The sequence below is a fragment of the Hydra viridissima genome, unplaced genomic scaffold (assembly GCF_058129835.1).
Source record: "Hydra viridissima isolate aposymbiotic clone 2 unplaced genomic scaffold, HvirCarnegie_v1 scaffold_5, whole genome shotgun sequence".
Taxonomy (NCBI): Eukaryota; Metazoa; Cnidaria; class Hydrozoa; order Anthoathecata; family Hydridae; genus Hydra; species Hydra viridissima.
The window spans coordinates 3,860,593-3,878,056 of NW_028324304.1; the positions used below are offsets into that span (position 1 = coordinate 3,860,593).

At 31.1% G+C, this 17,464-nt stretch overlaps 2 protein-coding genes and 1 pseudogene across 2 annotated transcripts; all 3 read left to right on the top strand.

Annotated features, from left to right (window-relative positions):
• The first annotated feature begins 1,745 nt into the window (after window positions 1-1,745).
• LOC149888051 (uncharacterized) lies at window positions 1,746-3,483 on the top strand (annotated as a pseudogene).
• Window positions 3,484-13,952: 10,469 nt separating this feature from the next.
• On the top strand, window positions 13,953-14,996 carry LOC149888052 (zinc finger MYM-type protein 1-like). Its single transcript, XM_090088991.1, has one exon. It carries the CDS (start codon window positions 13,953-13,955, stop codon window positions 14,994-14,996), a length of 1,044 nt encoding a protein of 347 aa, XP_089945117.1.
• A 52-nt stretch (window positions 14,997-15,048) lies between these two features.
• Window positions 15,049-16,083, top strand: LOC149888053 (zinc finger MYM-type protein 1-like). Its single transcript, XM_090088993.1, has one exon. It carries the CDS (start codon window positions 15,049-15,051, stop codon window positions 16,081-16,083), a length of 1,035 nt encoding a protein of 344 aa, XP_089945119.1.
• Window positions 16,084-17,464: the final 1,381 nt, after the last annotated feature.

The following is a 17,464-nucleotide window of genomic DNA, read 5'->3' on the forward strand; positions in this document are numbered from 1 at the left end:
TTAAAAACAAATAAACAAAAATTCTTCGACGTTTAATTTCTTTACACGTATTTAGACAACGCTTAACTTTTTTTGACGTCAAAGTTAAGAGAAGTTAAACATTGTTTAAATTTAGACAACGATCGATTTAGATTACCTTTGAGTACTTAGTACGATTGTTTAAATGAGTTGTTTTTATTTCAATTTATATTCACAATACTTTGTATAAGGTAAGCCAGTTAAGTTTTATATAACCTGTAAAATAATTTATTTGGACATGTCCTACTACAATTTTAAATGCATAAATGTTTAATCAGATGTTTTCTTATTACTTTTCAGTATTTAGAATGAGTGTTATACTCATACTAAATATTGAAAAGTAATAAAACGATTGTTTCATTTATTACATTCGTAGGGCGTTTAAAACGAACATTTAGATGGAGTTAAAATTGCGTTTAAAACTAACGTTTAGGTAGGGTTTAAAAGGAACATTCGAATAACTTACGTTCTAATTCAAAACGAAATTAAATTTAAACATTTTGGGCGAACATTAATTAAATGTTGATTGAATGTTAGTATGCCCGCAGGGATGTATCAAACGTTTCGAAAGTCTCAAAAAAAAAATTGAGTAAAGATGATTTACTCCTTGAATCGTACAGCAATATTTTTAAAGACCAAATAGAAGGTGTTATAGAACCATTACTTGAAGAAAATGAAATTAATGGAACAGTCCACTATCTACCACACCAACCATTTTTTAAGGGATGATGAAGTTACTAATAAAAATAGGATTGTATTTGATGCTTTTCCCAAACTAGAATTAAAGACAGCTTTATTATTAAGTGAAACAATTACAACTATTAAAAATAAATTACTCCCAGTACTCAAGTTCAAAGAAGTAATTTGTTGGTGTGATTCAATAATAGTTTTACACTGGATTAAAAAAGTTGATAAAATAAAACAACTGTTTTTACAAAAACGAATTCCAAAAATTAGAGATACATTTCACACTTTGTATTGGAGATATATTGAATCCCACAATAACAAAGCTGACATAGTATCCAGAAGCACAAACTTAGCAAATTTATTCGATAATAAGGTATGGTTCAATGGACTACCACTTCTATACAACGATCCTAAAGAATGGTTAAAGTTTGATTTGAGAAAAATAACGAATAAAGTAGAAGAAAACTGTATAGACTTGAATGTGATTGATGTCGCTCGATTTACAGCTATATGCGTCTAATGCGAGTCACAGCATTTGTCATGCGATTTATTAAGAATTTAAAGCTTAAAAGAAATAAAGAGCGTTTAACATTATCTTACTTAGATTCTGTTGAGATAGAAGTAGCATTAAAAAGCTGGATAAAATACACACAAAGATAATTAACGACTAATAAAATTTATAAGCAACTTCAACTAGATCTTAATTTACAAACAGTTGAGGGATTTAAACGATGCATTTGATCTAATACAAAACGCACCGGTTACCTTCGACACAAAATCCATAATATATTTTTACTATTGTAAGCTTAAAAAGTAACAAAAAATACCATTATTGTGGTTAATACAGTTTCCTACTCATTAGCAACGTCATAGCAAAGGTGTAATTTATTCATTACTTCTCAAAGATTTCAACTTAAAGTTTTGAAGTATTTTTCGATGTTAGATCGATTATGCTTTTCTACTGTTCTGTATAAGATAATATTTCTCAAAAATGTGCTCTGTATCATTAATACAATGTTTCTTAACTGAAAACTTTCTATTTGGATTTGGCGAACAAAAGAAATAAAATCAGAAATATAAAGAGAAAATATAATGGAAATAAGTATACAAGGAGAGAAGAGAAAGTAAATGGTTGTAGCAGGAAATCAGAAACAACAAGTGCATCAAAGCTTAAGAAAAAACATAACTTTAGTGCTGCAATAAATTGTGATTCCGAGGTTGACAGCTTTTTCTTTATTTGTAACTTTATAATTATTAAAAATATATTTGAACAGTAATCTACATGCAATGAGTGTAATAGCAAGCTAACTATTTTTCATAATAAATCTATGCGTATGGGGTTTTCTATTGGAATTATAATACAATATTCAAACTGTGACTTTAAAAGTACATTTTATTCATCATCGTCTGTAAATCGAAGTGTTTCTAGTTCAAAACCATCTGAAATAAACTTACGTGCTGTTACGGCATTTCGTGAAAATGGACGTGGTAGAGAAGCTATATCTACTTTTACTGCTATAATGAATATGCGTCATTCTCTTACGAACCACAGTTATAATCTTACAAACAATAAACTACATAAAGTTTATAAAGAAGTATAAAAGCTGCTGTATTAGAACTAATGGAAATTATAAATGCAAGTGCTCCTGATGATAAAATTATTGTCTGTGGCATATCAATAGACGGAACATGGCAACGTCGTGGCTACTCTTCTTTAAATGGTGTTTTTGCTGGTCTTTCGCATGAAAATAAAAAGGTGATTGATGTTTGTTCTTTATCTAAGTTTTGTATGCAGTGTGAATTACATAGAAGAATTAATAATCCTTTTGATTTTGAATATTGGAAAGCTACACACACTTGTCAGAAAAACAATTTTGGAGTTCAAGAAATATTCCATTCGTCCATACAAAGTTATAACTTAAGATACACTAAGTACCTTGGAAATTTTATTTTCTAATGTTATTAAAAGTAAACCATACGGTGATTATGTTATTAAAAAGCTAGAATGTATTTGGGATTATTAGAAAAGAGTAGGCTCTCGTTTGCTTCAAAAAACTAAAGATTTTAATAGCAGGTTGTTAAGCGATGGCTTAAAAATGTCATGAAAAGGAAGGTTGACCGAAAAAACTATTAGCACAATGTAGAACTTTGTTGCAATGGCTATGAGACAAAATAAAAATAACCTACTGAGTATGAAAAAATTTTTAATAGCTGTATTTTACCATTGTACAAACTTTCCATATGAAGTCACTCGTCATCAACTTTGTTTAAAAAGGAAACACAGTTGGTGCAAATGGCAATCAGATAAAGTAACGGGTAAAACAAGCTATAGACAAAAAATTAATTTACTTGTGGCAATTATGGAGGAAATTAAGCCTATTTTTCAAGAATTGTCAAACCCTGAAATGCTAAGAAAGTGTTTACATGGGATGACACAAAACTGAAATGAGTCATTTAATGGTTTCTTATGGCAGCGATCCCCTAAAACTACTTTTACTGCAAGGAAAGTTCTTGAAATATCTGTTTATTCTTCTATTTTAAATTACAATGATGGATTTACTTCTTTAAGTTGCTTTTTTAAAATGCTTGGGTTTTCTGGAAGAGTTTATTTCGAAAAAGGAGCTTTCAAAAATGATAAAAAGCGATTATTAAATGTCAAGAAAATCGACTGATATTAATAAAAAACGAAGAAAACATATAAGATCAATAAATAAAGGTTATTTAGACATTGAGAAAGAGAATGATGATTTGAACTCTTATGCTAGTGGCAGTTTTTAGTAACTTTTTATAAAAAAAATTTTTTGTTTTTATGTTGTTTTTATTAATATGTGTTTTTGAAGAATTTCTTATTTTAATGTTTTTCTTACAAAAGCGTTAATATCTTCAGTTTGTTTAAATCTTTTATCTTCAAACTTTCACAGTATGTTTATTAACATATTTATAAGGGCTGGGACTAGAATTATAACATTTTAAGTGTAACTAAATTAGTTTGAATGTAGTATGTTAGACTGACACAGGCACTAAATCAATTTCTGCACGTTTATTGCTACCATTTTAGTTCTTTTTAACATTTGAAAAAAAGTTTAGTTCCAGCCCTGGAGCAACTATTTAGCTACCATTTCGCTAATTACGGTGTATTCAGTGTTCAGCAAAATTTACTCCAGATATCATTGTTTTAGGTAAAGTAAGGTTTTAGACAAAATTATGCTGACTCAGCATCAAAAAATGGAAGTTTCATTTTTCTTTTAATAAGTTAAAGTTTAAATAGAATTTCCTTATATAAAAAACAAAAAGCAAGTTTTTAACTTTTATAAGTAAAAAGTCAGATGTAAGGGGGGTGAGCCACCTTAAGTACGTTGTTGATGGAAATATAACCTATGTGAAAAGACCAGTGAATAAGCTTTACCCACTGGAAGAATCTAACTTGCCAATCGAAAAAAAAAAAAAATAATTAAAATCTGGGACGAAAATAACTTTGAGCACTTAGTGATGAATTATTTTAGGGCGGGAATGTCGCGGTAACTAGCGCGGATAATTTCTTCTTGTTTGTTGTATTACAAAAACGTTGTTAACGGGTAAGTCTGCACACTTTTTCATTTTTTTGCTTTCCTTGTAAAAGCATAGTAAACATTATTCTGTTAAAACAATCTCGCATAACTTACTATTGTATGAGAAGATAATAAAGGATTTAGTTAAAGGTATAGCTAAATTAGCATGATGGCTTCCAGGGTCTGATTGCTTATTTCAACTTAAAATCCCAGGGTCTGATTGCTTATTTCAAACTTAAAATCCCAAACCCATTAATCGTAATTGCAATGAAAATGACGCCATAAGTCCCATGACGCCATTATTGCTGTTTGTTAGAAAGTTAGCAACTCTCTTCCTACTTTTATACCAATTTTTTTGTTAGTTTTTTTAAATAACTAAAAATTAGTATAAAGAACAGTTTTTTATTTGTTATTCTTCTTTTAGATTGAAATTAGTTAACAAAAACGTGAAAAAAGCAGTGGATCAAGTTCTGGAGAAAGTGTTGCTGAAAAGTCCTGGATTTACCATTTCTTCTGACATTTGGCAAAGTCGGAACAATGACGTTTATCAAGCCATCACTCTCCACTTCATCAATGAAAAGTTCAACCTCCGAATCTTTGTCATTGGTGTGTCACTCGCTTCTGGACGCCATTGAGCAGAAGTTATTGCAAGCAGACTGGATCAATAAGTAAACTTTTATAGAAGTTTTTATAACTTAGTATAGTGGTACTTATATTTTAACTTATTATTACTAAGTAAACTAATTACGTAGTACTTGTTGATTTGTTGTTGTATAAATTTTTATACAATTCAACATTTTAGTGATATTAACCGTTACATTAGATATTTTTATATCTTTAGTTATAGTTTTTTGATATTTGCTGAGTAATGAACACAGCTGTTCTGTCTGTGTTCATGACTCAGCTTTCTTATAAATTCTTATACATGTAAATCATTGTTTTACATTTTATTATTCTGGTAAAAGGTCTTCATCAAAAACTTGATTACTCGATTCTCCTGACTACAATTAATGGAAAAACGGGGAAGGGAGGTCATTTGTTAGTGTCAAAATATTTAAAAGAATTGAATTTCGAGTAACAAAACAAATTTTTATTTAATGGTAGCAAATTACCGTTTACTGAAAACTATTGAAACAAAGAGTCCATATATAAAAATGGTCAGATTAGTGCCATATATTGTAGGGGAGAGGGGGCAGCTTTGAACGGTTTGCATTTTTGAAGCGTTTCTGTATTTAAACTTAACAAAACTAAATATTTTGTGAAGATAATATTTACCCTCGCAGTTGTCACCTGTCTTTCCTGGAATTTGGCATAAACTGTATAAAATATATGATTGGTTTGTTTTTGAGGACAAACCGTAAACATTTCGATAGAAAGTTGTAAGAATTTTTTGACCACGTTTGTAACTAGTGAGATGTCTTATGTTATTTATAAGATAGGATAACTCATAGGTTTTACAATTAAGCAGAAAATGTCAATCGTTGAGATAATTTTGTTTGGAAAAATCATCGTTTATTATTTAAATCGCTATTGGGGCAGTTTTGAATAAATTGAATGGGGCACCTTTGAATCTTTGTTTATACTCTCATACTTTATTGCTTGATTATTTACGGCCTGATTTTTGATTATTTAAAGATAAAAATGGTTCGAAATTACAAAAAAAAGAGAGTTACAGAAGTCATAGAGGATGATGTTAATAATGCTGTTCTCCAAGTTGCAAATGGATTAATGAGGCTAAACAAAGCTGCTATAACTTATAATATAAAACGTAATATTTTACATTACAGAATAAAGAAGTATAAAAACTTTTTATCTAAGACCAAGCTTGGTTTGACAACTAAATATACTATCGCACAAGTATTTAACAAAGATAAGGAAATAATGTTAAGAGACTACCAAATAAAAAGCTCTAAAATGAATTATGGCTTGACATACCCAACTTAAACTTAATCCATTTCCATTTATTTTATAATCGTGTTTTTTTGAAGTTTAAGGTTTAGTTGGTTTTGTAAGTTTTTGTTTTTTTAAAAAATTGCTTCTATTTACAGCTTAAATAGCTTTATATAACTTTTGTTAGATCAACACTTTAGAATGATTATAAGATTAGATAATTTAGAGAAAATAACTGATTTTTACTATTAGAAACTTAAACTTAAGGAAATTTAAAAATAAATCAATGTTTTATTTAAAAAAAAAAAAATTTAATAACTTGTTATTTCCATTTGTCAGAGATAATTCAAAGCTGCCCCAGGTGTGTTCAAAGCTGCCTCAGGTTGGGGCAGTTTTGAACATTTTCGCGCATGCTGTAGAAATAAATATTCTGGCGTATTTTTTAGCTCAAAATTTATTTAAACACTGCAGTTTTATTCCTAAATTATTGCTTTAACTATTCAGAAGAAAAAAAGTGGTTTGAATAATTAAAATATTGATTTATAAAAAAAAAATTAAAAAATATTCAAAGCTGTCCCCCTCTCCCCTAATGGTCAAATGGTCAGTTATTTCTAATAAACTTATTTAGTTGTGTGCATTTAACGTTTTAAAGACAATTTCCTTTTTTAAAGAGACATGTATCAAGGGGATACCAAAAAATTAATAACTCATGTATAATTTACGTTCGCTTTATGTTTATATTATTAGTTAAAGTTCATGTTATGAATAATATAACAATGATTTATCTTTACTTTTTTGTCAATATAAAGCATGATGAAGTTTTTATTATTTTGTGTCAGTAACTAAAAACGTATTGTTTTGAACTTAGTTATGTCGAGGAAAATGGTTCTGCCTTACACTGATATGACCTATGTCAGTTGTAAATTACTCAAATAATGTTAAATAATTGGTCAAATATTTTACCTGCGGATACTTTTTGTTTTAATTTTGCAGATGGTTTATTTTTTTTAATTTGAAGGCGTTTTTCTAAAAGGGTATAGTGAAAGTTTCGCAACTTTAAATTGTGGAAAAGAGCCACTATAAATTAAGTGACAGACCGACCATAACCCGAGTTACGGGTTGCTTTTTGCTACTCTTTTTAAATTGTGTTTCAGCCTACATCTTCTGATGTGCGTCAGAGAATGAATAGGAAATTAAACTGTGGAATACCAGAGATGCACCCAGTATAGGTTAAAGATCCGTGGTATATGGTTGGTATAAATTTCATTGGCCCACTCAGTCCAAGTGTATTATTAATTGGTAGCAGATATATTTTAAGTGTTAGTGACTATTTTTTAAAATGGGTTGAAGTAATACCTAGAAATTCAAAATGGCAGTTACAGTGGCAAGATGTCTATTCAAGGTATTACAATTTTTCTCAAAATCTTAAACATCCATAAACTAATGTAAAGTGTTGTTGCTGTTCTTTACACATATTTATTTTACACATAAATTTCTGTGAATTAATTTTTATCTATAACTAATTATACACGGTATTTTATAAGTTAGATATGGGGTTTCGATTTAAAATGACTTTTTTTATAATAGAATGTATATATAAATAATTGTATGATTCAGGTTTTCATGAGATTGGGAGTGCCAAGGGTTTTGCTGTCAGATAATGGATCTGAATTTTGCAATGAACTCAATAATACACTTAATGTATTGCTTGCTATAAAAAAAAAGGCTTGCAACACCTTTTCACCCACAAGTAAGTATTGTTAATTGAAGTTAATGAATAAATAAACAATATTATGTTAATTTCATAAATAAATGAACTAATCATAAATAAAATTACTTAGGTTTTAAATCACTTATATTTATATAACATTTTTCCTTTTTTTATTTAAGGCCTTGATGAACGCTTTAATCAGACTGCAAAACATGCTAGTCAAATATGTGTCATCTAAAAAGGAATAATGAAGTGTTTTTCTAGATACCTGTGCATTTGCGTACAATACATCTTGTCATGATTCTACAAAGTTCACACCTTTTTATCTGATGTATGGTCGACAAGCATATCTTCAAATTGATGGAGATTTCCAGACAAAGTCTCCGGAAGATTTAAGTGCAGATTATTTTAAATTAAAGGATTCAGACATGTCACTGACATAATATAAGTTAGTCTTGGAAAAGGTAAAACAAAATATTTTGAAAGCTCAAGTAAAGCAAAAAAAACAATTACGATAAAAAGCACTCAAAACCATAACTTTTTAAAGTAAATGCCTTAGTACTAAAATTAAATTATAACCATTAAAAAACCAAAGGAGGTAAATTAGCTGATAGATTTGTAGGCCTGTATAAAATACTTAATTGCCTTCCTCATGGAGTATACAAACTTCAAGATAACAAAGGTGTTACCATTCGTGCTACAGGAGGCCATCTCAAAATCTATAAACCTGCCCTTATTTTACAAAAAATTTTGGTTGAATATAGCTCTTTTGATAAAGAAAGTCTTGATGATCAATGCTTTGATGATGAGGTGACTTCTGTAAATACCTCCATTTTTAGTGAGTCGTTATCAGAAAATAAGGGTATCTATAATACATTTAATTCAGAAAATAAACCAAAAAATGATATTTATGAAGATTTCAATGAAATTCTTCCAAAATCAAACAGCTCTGTTAATGACTCCCCTTTAGTAGAAATAATAAACCATGCTTATGAGAGTTCCATTTTGGATAAGACATATTTAGAAGTAAAAAAAAAAAGACGAACTCCATTCAATGAACTTGGTTTGTAGATGCGAAAATAGGTGTGATGCATAACGATGTCCTTGTAAACTGTTTGGTTCTGTATGCAAAAATCCTTGCCACCCAAATAGGATAGGTGTAAATAGACATAAGAAAGCCTTTCAAGTTGAACACGGCTGCTGATCTTTTGCACTCTAATACTAAAATAAATAAAATTGAGTATGTAAATGTGCAGTATCAGTTGGTTTCAAATGACTGTGGGCTTTTTGCATTTGCGAATGCTTGTAAACTTTGCTCTGGCAGTGACCCATCTGTTGTGAATTACATACAGGAAGACTTGAGAAAACACTTGTTAAAGTCATTTAAAAAGTTGACACAGTTTCCATCAAAGGTGCGGAGAGTTTCACTGCATATTTCAGAAGTTGAATTTTTAGATATATATTGCACTTGCAGAATGCCGAAGCAATAAACAACCAATGATACAACTCAGATTGTGCAAAGAATGGTTTCATGAAAAAGGCGTTGAAGTGCCAAAACCAATAAAAAACAATAATCCTTTTCGATATTGTGGTTGTAATTAGCTCTTCTTTATTTTTTTTTAAGCCTTAGATTTGTTTATACCACCTAATATTACAAATAGTTATCATTCTTTGTTCTATGCTTGTTATATATGTTTTACATTATATTGTAATATAACATAAAGCGCACACGAATACATATATACATACATACACACATACATACATACATACATACATACATACATACATACATACATACATACATACATACATACATACATACATACATACATACATACATACATACATACATACATACATACATACATACATACATACAGTACTGTAAATAAAAATACAAAAAAGCGCCGTCTTATGTCTATAGAAGAATATGCCACAAATTTGAAGGTTCTACTTGGAAAGTCATCACAGCAATCCACAATCACCTACGATGACTTCCACAAAATTAATTTGCACTTTCAATAGAGATCGAAACAAATTATCAATAATATTAGACTATCTTGATGGTGTGCAATGTCTAATTTTTTGTGTTATTTATAGCTAGGCATAATGATTACATACTTTATTAATAAAATGAAAATAAAACTTGAAAATAATAATGATTTCATTTAATTTAACAATAAGTTACTTTGTGAAAATAATCACTTTTTTTAATATTGAAGTAGAAGGCTAAATATAGATAATGAAGAAAAAAAATTGTGAAATTCGAAATCAGCATAAAAAATTAATTAAGAAAGAGTGGTTAAGCTACAAATAATTTTAAAAAAAATTAATTTTGGACCCCCCCCCCTACTATAGATGCCGTCATATCAGTCATCATGATGATGCGGATCAGAAACTGTTTATCTTCTGCATCAACCAACTTATCTAGCACATCCCGTGGCCAGAACCTCATTGTTTTTGTTAGCTCGTTTCTAAATTCAATAATTTTTTGAGTATTCTGGACAGTGTTTCTATGGGCATGGTCAATTTTTAACATACTCTTTAACTCCTCAAATAATTTCATGATTTCTTTTGCCATTTTATTACACTTAATTGTTTGTATTCTTGCCCGATTATAAAATGGTAGGATTGATTTAACTGTTTTTTTTTTGCTGCATCTCTCTTAGATTTTGAAGTAAAGAGTGCAAATAAACATAAAGCACCTGACGAGTAGTTGGTAACCTAGATCACCGTATATCCTTATCAGATTCATAAGGGATGGTTTCTAGTATGAAATATCTTGGGTCTTTAGATTTAGCCATTTTTACCCACCTAAATTGTCAATATTTTAATTTTTATCTAAAAAAAAGTTTGAAATAAGTTATTACTATATCTGTAAAATAGCAACAAAAAACCACACAAATGAAAAATAAAAGACAATTTTGTATAAAACTATTCAACTGCTTTTGTAATTAAAGTAAATATCTTGCAAGATTTTCCGTAATAAAGATTGAGTACAAGAAGGGAAAAATAAAGTCGATTGAATAATATAATACTCCAATTTACATTCTTGTAGTTTCATACTGATAGTTATAAGTTTTTCCTCCTGATTATCAACAAACTTTGAAAATATATGAGAATCAGGCCCTATCAGAGGGGGGGCTACACGGGCCATTTGGCCTAGGCCTCGACCTAAATAGGGGCCTCCAAATTTTTTTCGGAAATTTGATATATTTTTATTAAATTGTGATAACATGAGCAATTACATAAAATTTTAATCAATGTTGAGACAATATTTTAATATACTTAATTAGTTGATTATTAATACACATAATTATTATTTTAATTAAATTATTTGTGTTGTATTAAGTTTGTTCTGATATTTATTTTAAGTCAGTCATTAATAATTGTTGTTTGCAGAAAGATCGAAAAATTTTAAAACTAATGTCATTGCTAAATTTAAACATGAAGAGAAAATTTGAAAGTGGTGCATCCAAAAGGCGAAAAAGACAAAAAATTGAAGAAGAAACAAAGAGCCTACAGTCAATAACATCATTTCTAAGACCACTGGAAAATCAAGCCAACCCAACACACTTGGTAAATCAGATATTGAAATATCCGGAACTACATCTTCTGAAAAATCAATGTTACAACAAAACAAAAATCCCCAGATAGATACAAATGTGCAAGACATCTCAGATACAACTTGTGTCTCTGAATCTGGAATTACAAATTTAGAAAGCTTGGAATCAAATTGTGAAAATTCATTGATTCACCAAAGCAACAGTCAGCAGAGGGAAACAAATTTGCAAGCCATCTCAAATGATAACACAATGTAACAAAAAAAAAAAAAATTTCTGTTTATCAAAGTTTTTTGATGTTTCTTAATTAATTTGAGTATGCTGAGTCTGAATATGACATTGGATTTTTTATTGCATCAATCGTTTGGTCGTAAAAAAAAAAAAAATCAATTAAACATATAATTAATATAAATCGTTTTGCAATCATGTTACATTATATTGTATTGTAACAGTCTCTCACAATCTCAAAAAACACTAAAAGTGAACAGTAGAACGAGGTTTTCTTTTATGAAGTTTCTCGTCATCGCGTATCAAACACCAGATGTAGTCACCCATCATAGCTGCATCCCATCTGCCCTGGTATCTTTTCTCCATTGCAAGAATATCCTGATGGAAACGTTCCCCGTGCTCTTCACTCACATCACCCAAATTTGGTCTGAAAAATTCCAAGTGTGAATGCAGGTAATGCAGCTTTATTGACATTCTGCATTTCATATCTGCGTACCGTACAATTAAGTTTTCCACTATCTCTTTGTAGTTATCACTCTTATTGTTGCCTAAAAAGCTATGAACAACATGTCTAAATGCAGTCCATGCTTCTTTTTCAACAGCAGACATTTTGTCCTCAAGCTCCTTACATGCCAACATAACTTTAATCTGTGGACCAACGAATATACCTGCTGAAATTTTTGCATCTGACACCTTTGGAAACATCTGCCGAATATGCTGGAATGCTGCACTATCTGGGTTTAATGCTTTGACAAATTGTTTGATAAGACCAAGTTTAATGTGAAGGGGTGGTAGTAAGATCTTTTCAACAGGTATCAGAGATTGATTAATAACATTGTGCGAACCAGGCTGTAAATGTTCTCTCACTGGCCACTCACGTCTTGTGAAGTGCTGGTTTGCAGCCCTGCTATCCCATAAACAAAGAAAACACGAGTACTTTGTGTATCCTCCTTGCAGACCGAGAAGAAATGCTAGCATCTTAAAGTCTCCACATACATCCCACTTGTAACTGTCGTAGTTGATTTTCTCAAGCAACAACTTCACGTTCTTATAGTCTTCCTTTAGATGAACGGAATGAGCTACTGGAATCGAAGGAAATCGGTTTCCGTTATGGAGCAAAACTGCCTTTAGACTTCTTGTTGAGCTGTCAATGAATAATCTCCACTCTTCAGGATTGTGAACAATGCCAATGTCATTGAAAAGACCACGAACGTCATGACAATAGCACAGTGATTCTGATACTACATAAAAGTATGCGAATGTTTCATGTCTTTTTCGGTATTTCGAGGTTCTGCAGCTTGGATCTAATAAATTCCATTCTTTCAAACGTGATGTCAGAAGTTCTGCATTTGATTTAGTGAGACCTAAATCTCGTACTAAGTCATCAAGTTCTTGTTGGATAGGGAAATGAGGTGAATCATTCGGTTCCCTGAAATCACAGTCATCATTGAGTTCATCCGGTGAGTCTACTTCAGAATGATATGCAGCTGCTTCTTCGGATTGAGGTGGAGTAGGAACAGGCAATTCATCACTGTGTGGAACTGGTCCAATAGAAGATGGTGTACTTGGATAAACTAGAGTCAGCCTATCTTTCGGTTTTTTATACTTTGAAATGTCAACAATGCAGAAAAAGCAGTCATCATGATGGTTCGTCGGTTCTCTCCATATTCTCGGAATCGCAAAGGGCATTGACTTTCGGATTCCACGCAGCCATCCTTCCAGAGTTGATCTGCAGCTACCACAACTGTAGTGTGGTGCCCACGATTTGTCCTGATCTCCCATAGCCATGCCAAAATAAGCATGATATGCAGTAAAGAATTTTGTACCACTGACAATCTTATGTTTAGCTTGTGTTGGACTAATATAGTAACCACAAACATAACAGAATGAGTCAGGACAAAGCTTGCAGGATCTACTAGACATATTCACCACTTCATGTAACAGTTGTAATTAGTTAAACTGAAAATAAACACACGAATATAGTTAAAATCAGCATATATATATAATGTTTTAATTGCATTACACATATACGAAAACTCCGAAATATACTTTATGCTTTTTCTCAGGAAATCTTGATGATAGAGAAAAACCAATGGTACCACTGAAATCAGCATACAAAAATTATGTAAGAAACATTAAAAAATTAACATAAACAAAAATGTTGTTACATGGTGTAATTGCATCTCTGATTCTGAAATTTCATATTCAGAAAGTTTGGACCAAAAATGTGAATCAGATTGTTCTAATATATCAAAATTGATTGTGTCTGACATTGGCACTGTTGACAAACGAAATATTACTCAAATGCAAGAAAGTTTCCAAACAAACTTTTTAATTCCAAACAATATTCCACGAGATTCTTATAATCACGCCTTTCCTACTCGTCTGAGATCAAAAATTCTTCCCAATGGTGAGACATGCACAAGAGATTGGCTTTGCTGGAGTGATGTGCAACAGTCATTCTATTGTGCACCCTGCTTTCTGTTGAACAAAAGTGATTCCAAGGTATCCACCTTTTCAGAACAGTTAGTTTGGAATATCACCAGGGGTTGGAGAAAGTTGAAAGACCAAATACCAGCACATGAAATGTCTGTATTACACAAACAAAACTATGTCAAATGGAAATCAGCCAGTAGAGCAGCCATCAGAAAAAGTTCTATTGATAATTTACTAATAACAGAATTGTCAACTGAAACCAGTAATTGGACAAAACTTCTTGAGCGCCTTTTGAACGTCATTCTTTTTCTTTCTGAACGTGGGCTTGCTTTATTTGGTTCCAGTCAACACATTTATGACCCTGACAATGGAAACTTTCTCGGAATAATTGAGCTCCTCAGCAAATATGATCCAATTTTATCAGAGCATGTGAAAAAGGTCCATGAATCTCAACTGAACAAAAAGCGCTTACAAGTTCATTATCTGTCCACCCGGATTCAAAATGAATTTATTGAACTCTGTGGATCTTTTGTTCAAACCAAAATTATTGAAGAGATTCAAAACACCAAATATTTTTCAACTGTTGTTGATGCAACACCAGACTGCTCTCACAAGGAGCAAACAACTTTCATTATCCGTTATATAAAAATTGATGGATCTAAATTTTCCATTGAAGAACGGTTTCTCTATTTTGACGATTACTCAAAAAAAACTGGAAAAGAAATTGCAGCAAGGATTCTTCACGTTCTAACTTTGTTGAACATAGATTTTAAGTTGTGTACTGGTCAGGCATACGACAATGGTCCAAACATGGCTGGAAAATACAAAGGTGTGCAAGCAGTTTTGCTAGAAGAAAACCCAAACTGTATGTTTGCCAGCTGTGGAAATCACACTTTAAACCTTGTTGTTTAACTGTGCTGAATCATGCAAATAAGCAATTCTTTACTTTGGAATTGTGCAGCAAATGTACAATTTCTTCAGCAGTAGTCCACAAAGGTGGGAAATTCTCAAGCAACATGTACCTGCTTCACTACATGGTATTTCCAAGACCCGATGGTCAGCAAGGATTGAAGAAGTAAAACCAGTTGCCCGTCACTTGAATTCACTGAGAACAGCTTTAAAAGAGCTGCAATCTCTCAATCTCACAGTATCAGCTCAGTTAGAACTTCAGTCCATTCAAAAGTATTTGTCAAAATTTGAATGCATTGTAATGTCATCTTTATGGATGAAACTCCTCACAATGATTCACCAAACCAATCTTATAATTGAGGCAAGAAATGCAACTCTAGATGTTGAAATGGAAAACATTAAAAATCTCATGGACAGCATTCAACAGATTCGTGAAAAATGGGATGCTGTTCTGAATGAGTCAAAATTAATTGCAATGATTATTGACATTTCACCAGAATTTTCTACCACTCGAAAGTTGAAAACACAATTTGATTCAGAACAGCACTATAAAATCAATGTATTTTATGTAATTATCGGCTCTATTCTAGCAGGTCTTAAACGTCGATTTGAGTCACAACAACAAATTTGTAGTATTTTTGGATTTCTTTGGCACTTCAACAAGATGAGCAATGAAGAACTACTCAGTGCCACAACAAACTTTCAAAAAAAGTACCACAAGGAAATACTGTCTGATATTTCTGATGAGATAATCTTTCTGAAACAAATTTACTCTACAAACTTTACATCAGATTGCAAACCAAAAGAATTGTTTCAAGAAATATTAGAACTTGGACTGTCTGGTGTTTTTCCTAACATATCAATTGCTTTGCGAATTTTTATCAGTTTGCCTGTCTCAGTGGCTTCAGGAGAAAGGTCTTTCAATGTGTTGAAACAAGTAAAGAACTATCACCGTTCAACCATGGGACAAGAACGCTTGAATGGACTTGGAATGTTGAATATTAACTGTGATATTGCAAGAAAACTCGATTTTTCAACAGTTGTCAGTGCATTTGCAAAATCAAAAGCAAGAAAAGTATTTTTAAAATAAAAATTATTACTAATTTGCTGTTTTTTTATTTATTATGCAATGGCAGTTATTTTATGGTAAGGGCCTCAAAATTTGTAAATGGCCCGGGCCTCACTCAGTCTCTGAAAGAGCCTGATGAGAATCATGAAATTTCAATTGAAATCTGCTACCACTAGACATTACATGGCAAATATTCCTAAAAATATTTCTTATCATTTTTAAATTTGGCAAATTATTTCAACCTTTTTAAATCATACAATTGAAAGCTATTCCTGATAGACAATGGGAAATGACAACATCTCATGAGAAATGTCCTAGCAAACCAAGACACTCTGGTCCCGCGCCGTATTTGTCTGGGCTAGTGTGGGTTGCCCCGCCTGGGTTCAGTGAGGTTTTTGTGTCGGTTTCCATACGGGTCTCGTGTTGATATCCCAAACGATAATGTATTATGACGCAAATAAACAACAACTTCTTTTAATTTTTCTTAAACAATTATTAGCGACTGAAAGCAGTTTTACATGTGAATTTAGTTTGTGTTTTTTAGAATTTAGTTAGAAAATTTTTTATAACACTTTCTATTTTTTTATAAATTATGCACTCACTATAATAATCATTGTATACGAACTAAATTCTTTTTAGAATCTGTCAGATAATCTGATAAAACATATTTACAATTTGTAATCGTACATTCGTGTTTCACCAAATATATCTGATTATAATCTGTTGTATGTGTCATCAGATAACCAAAATCATCTAATGACACATGCAACAGATTATCTGATGTAACACAAATGAATAATGTTTGATCATTTCAGGTATGAAACAGAAATGTATCATTTGTATTTAAAAAATATATCATTTCTATTTATATATAGAAATGATATATACATTTCTAGAATTGGCGAAAGAGAAACTGAATTGCTATATATATATATATATATATATATATATATATATATATATATATATATATATATATATATATATATATATATATATATATATATATATATCGCCAGAAGCTGAAGAAAAGTTCCCCTTTTGAAAAAAAGGCATGTGGTAGCAAGATAACATTTTGCAAGAACGCATTGAGATTGGCCTGTTTCAAAATGGCGTAATATTTTGTGGTCTGATGAAAGCAAAATTTTTTTATTTGGGTCAAGTGAACGCAGCATGTATGTAAGGAGGCCTCTTATCTCTGCATACAAACTGCAATACTCCATAAAAACTGTAAAACATGGCGGAGCAAAAATAAATATTTGGGATTGTTTTTCTTACTATGGCGTAGGGCCAATCTATAAGATGGTAATATGGACCAAGACATATACCTTCAAATATTACAAAAATACCATGTTGCCTTATGTAGAAGAAGATATGCCCCTAAGATGAGTTTATATGCAGG

Bases quoted from the DNA above. Each gene is read 5' to 3' on its own strand.
- LOC149888052 (XM_090088991.1), top strand. From the start codon at position 13,953: ATGCAAGAAAGTTTCCAAACAAACTTTTTAATTCCAAACAATATTCCA.
- LOC149888053 (XM_090088993.1), top strand. From the start codon at position 15,049: ATGTACAATTTCTTCAGCAGTAGTCCACAAAGGTGGGAAATTCTCAAG.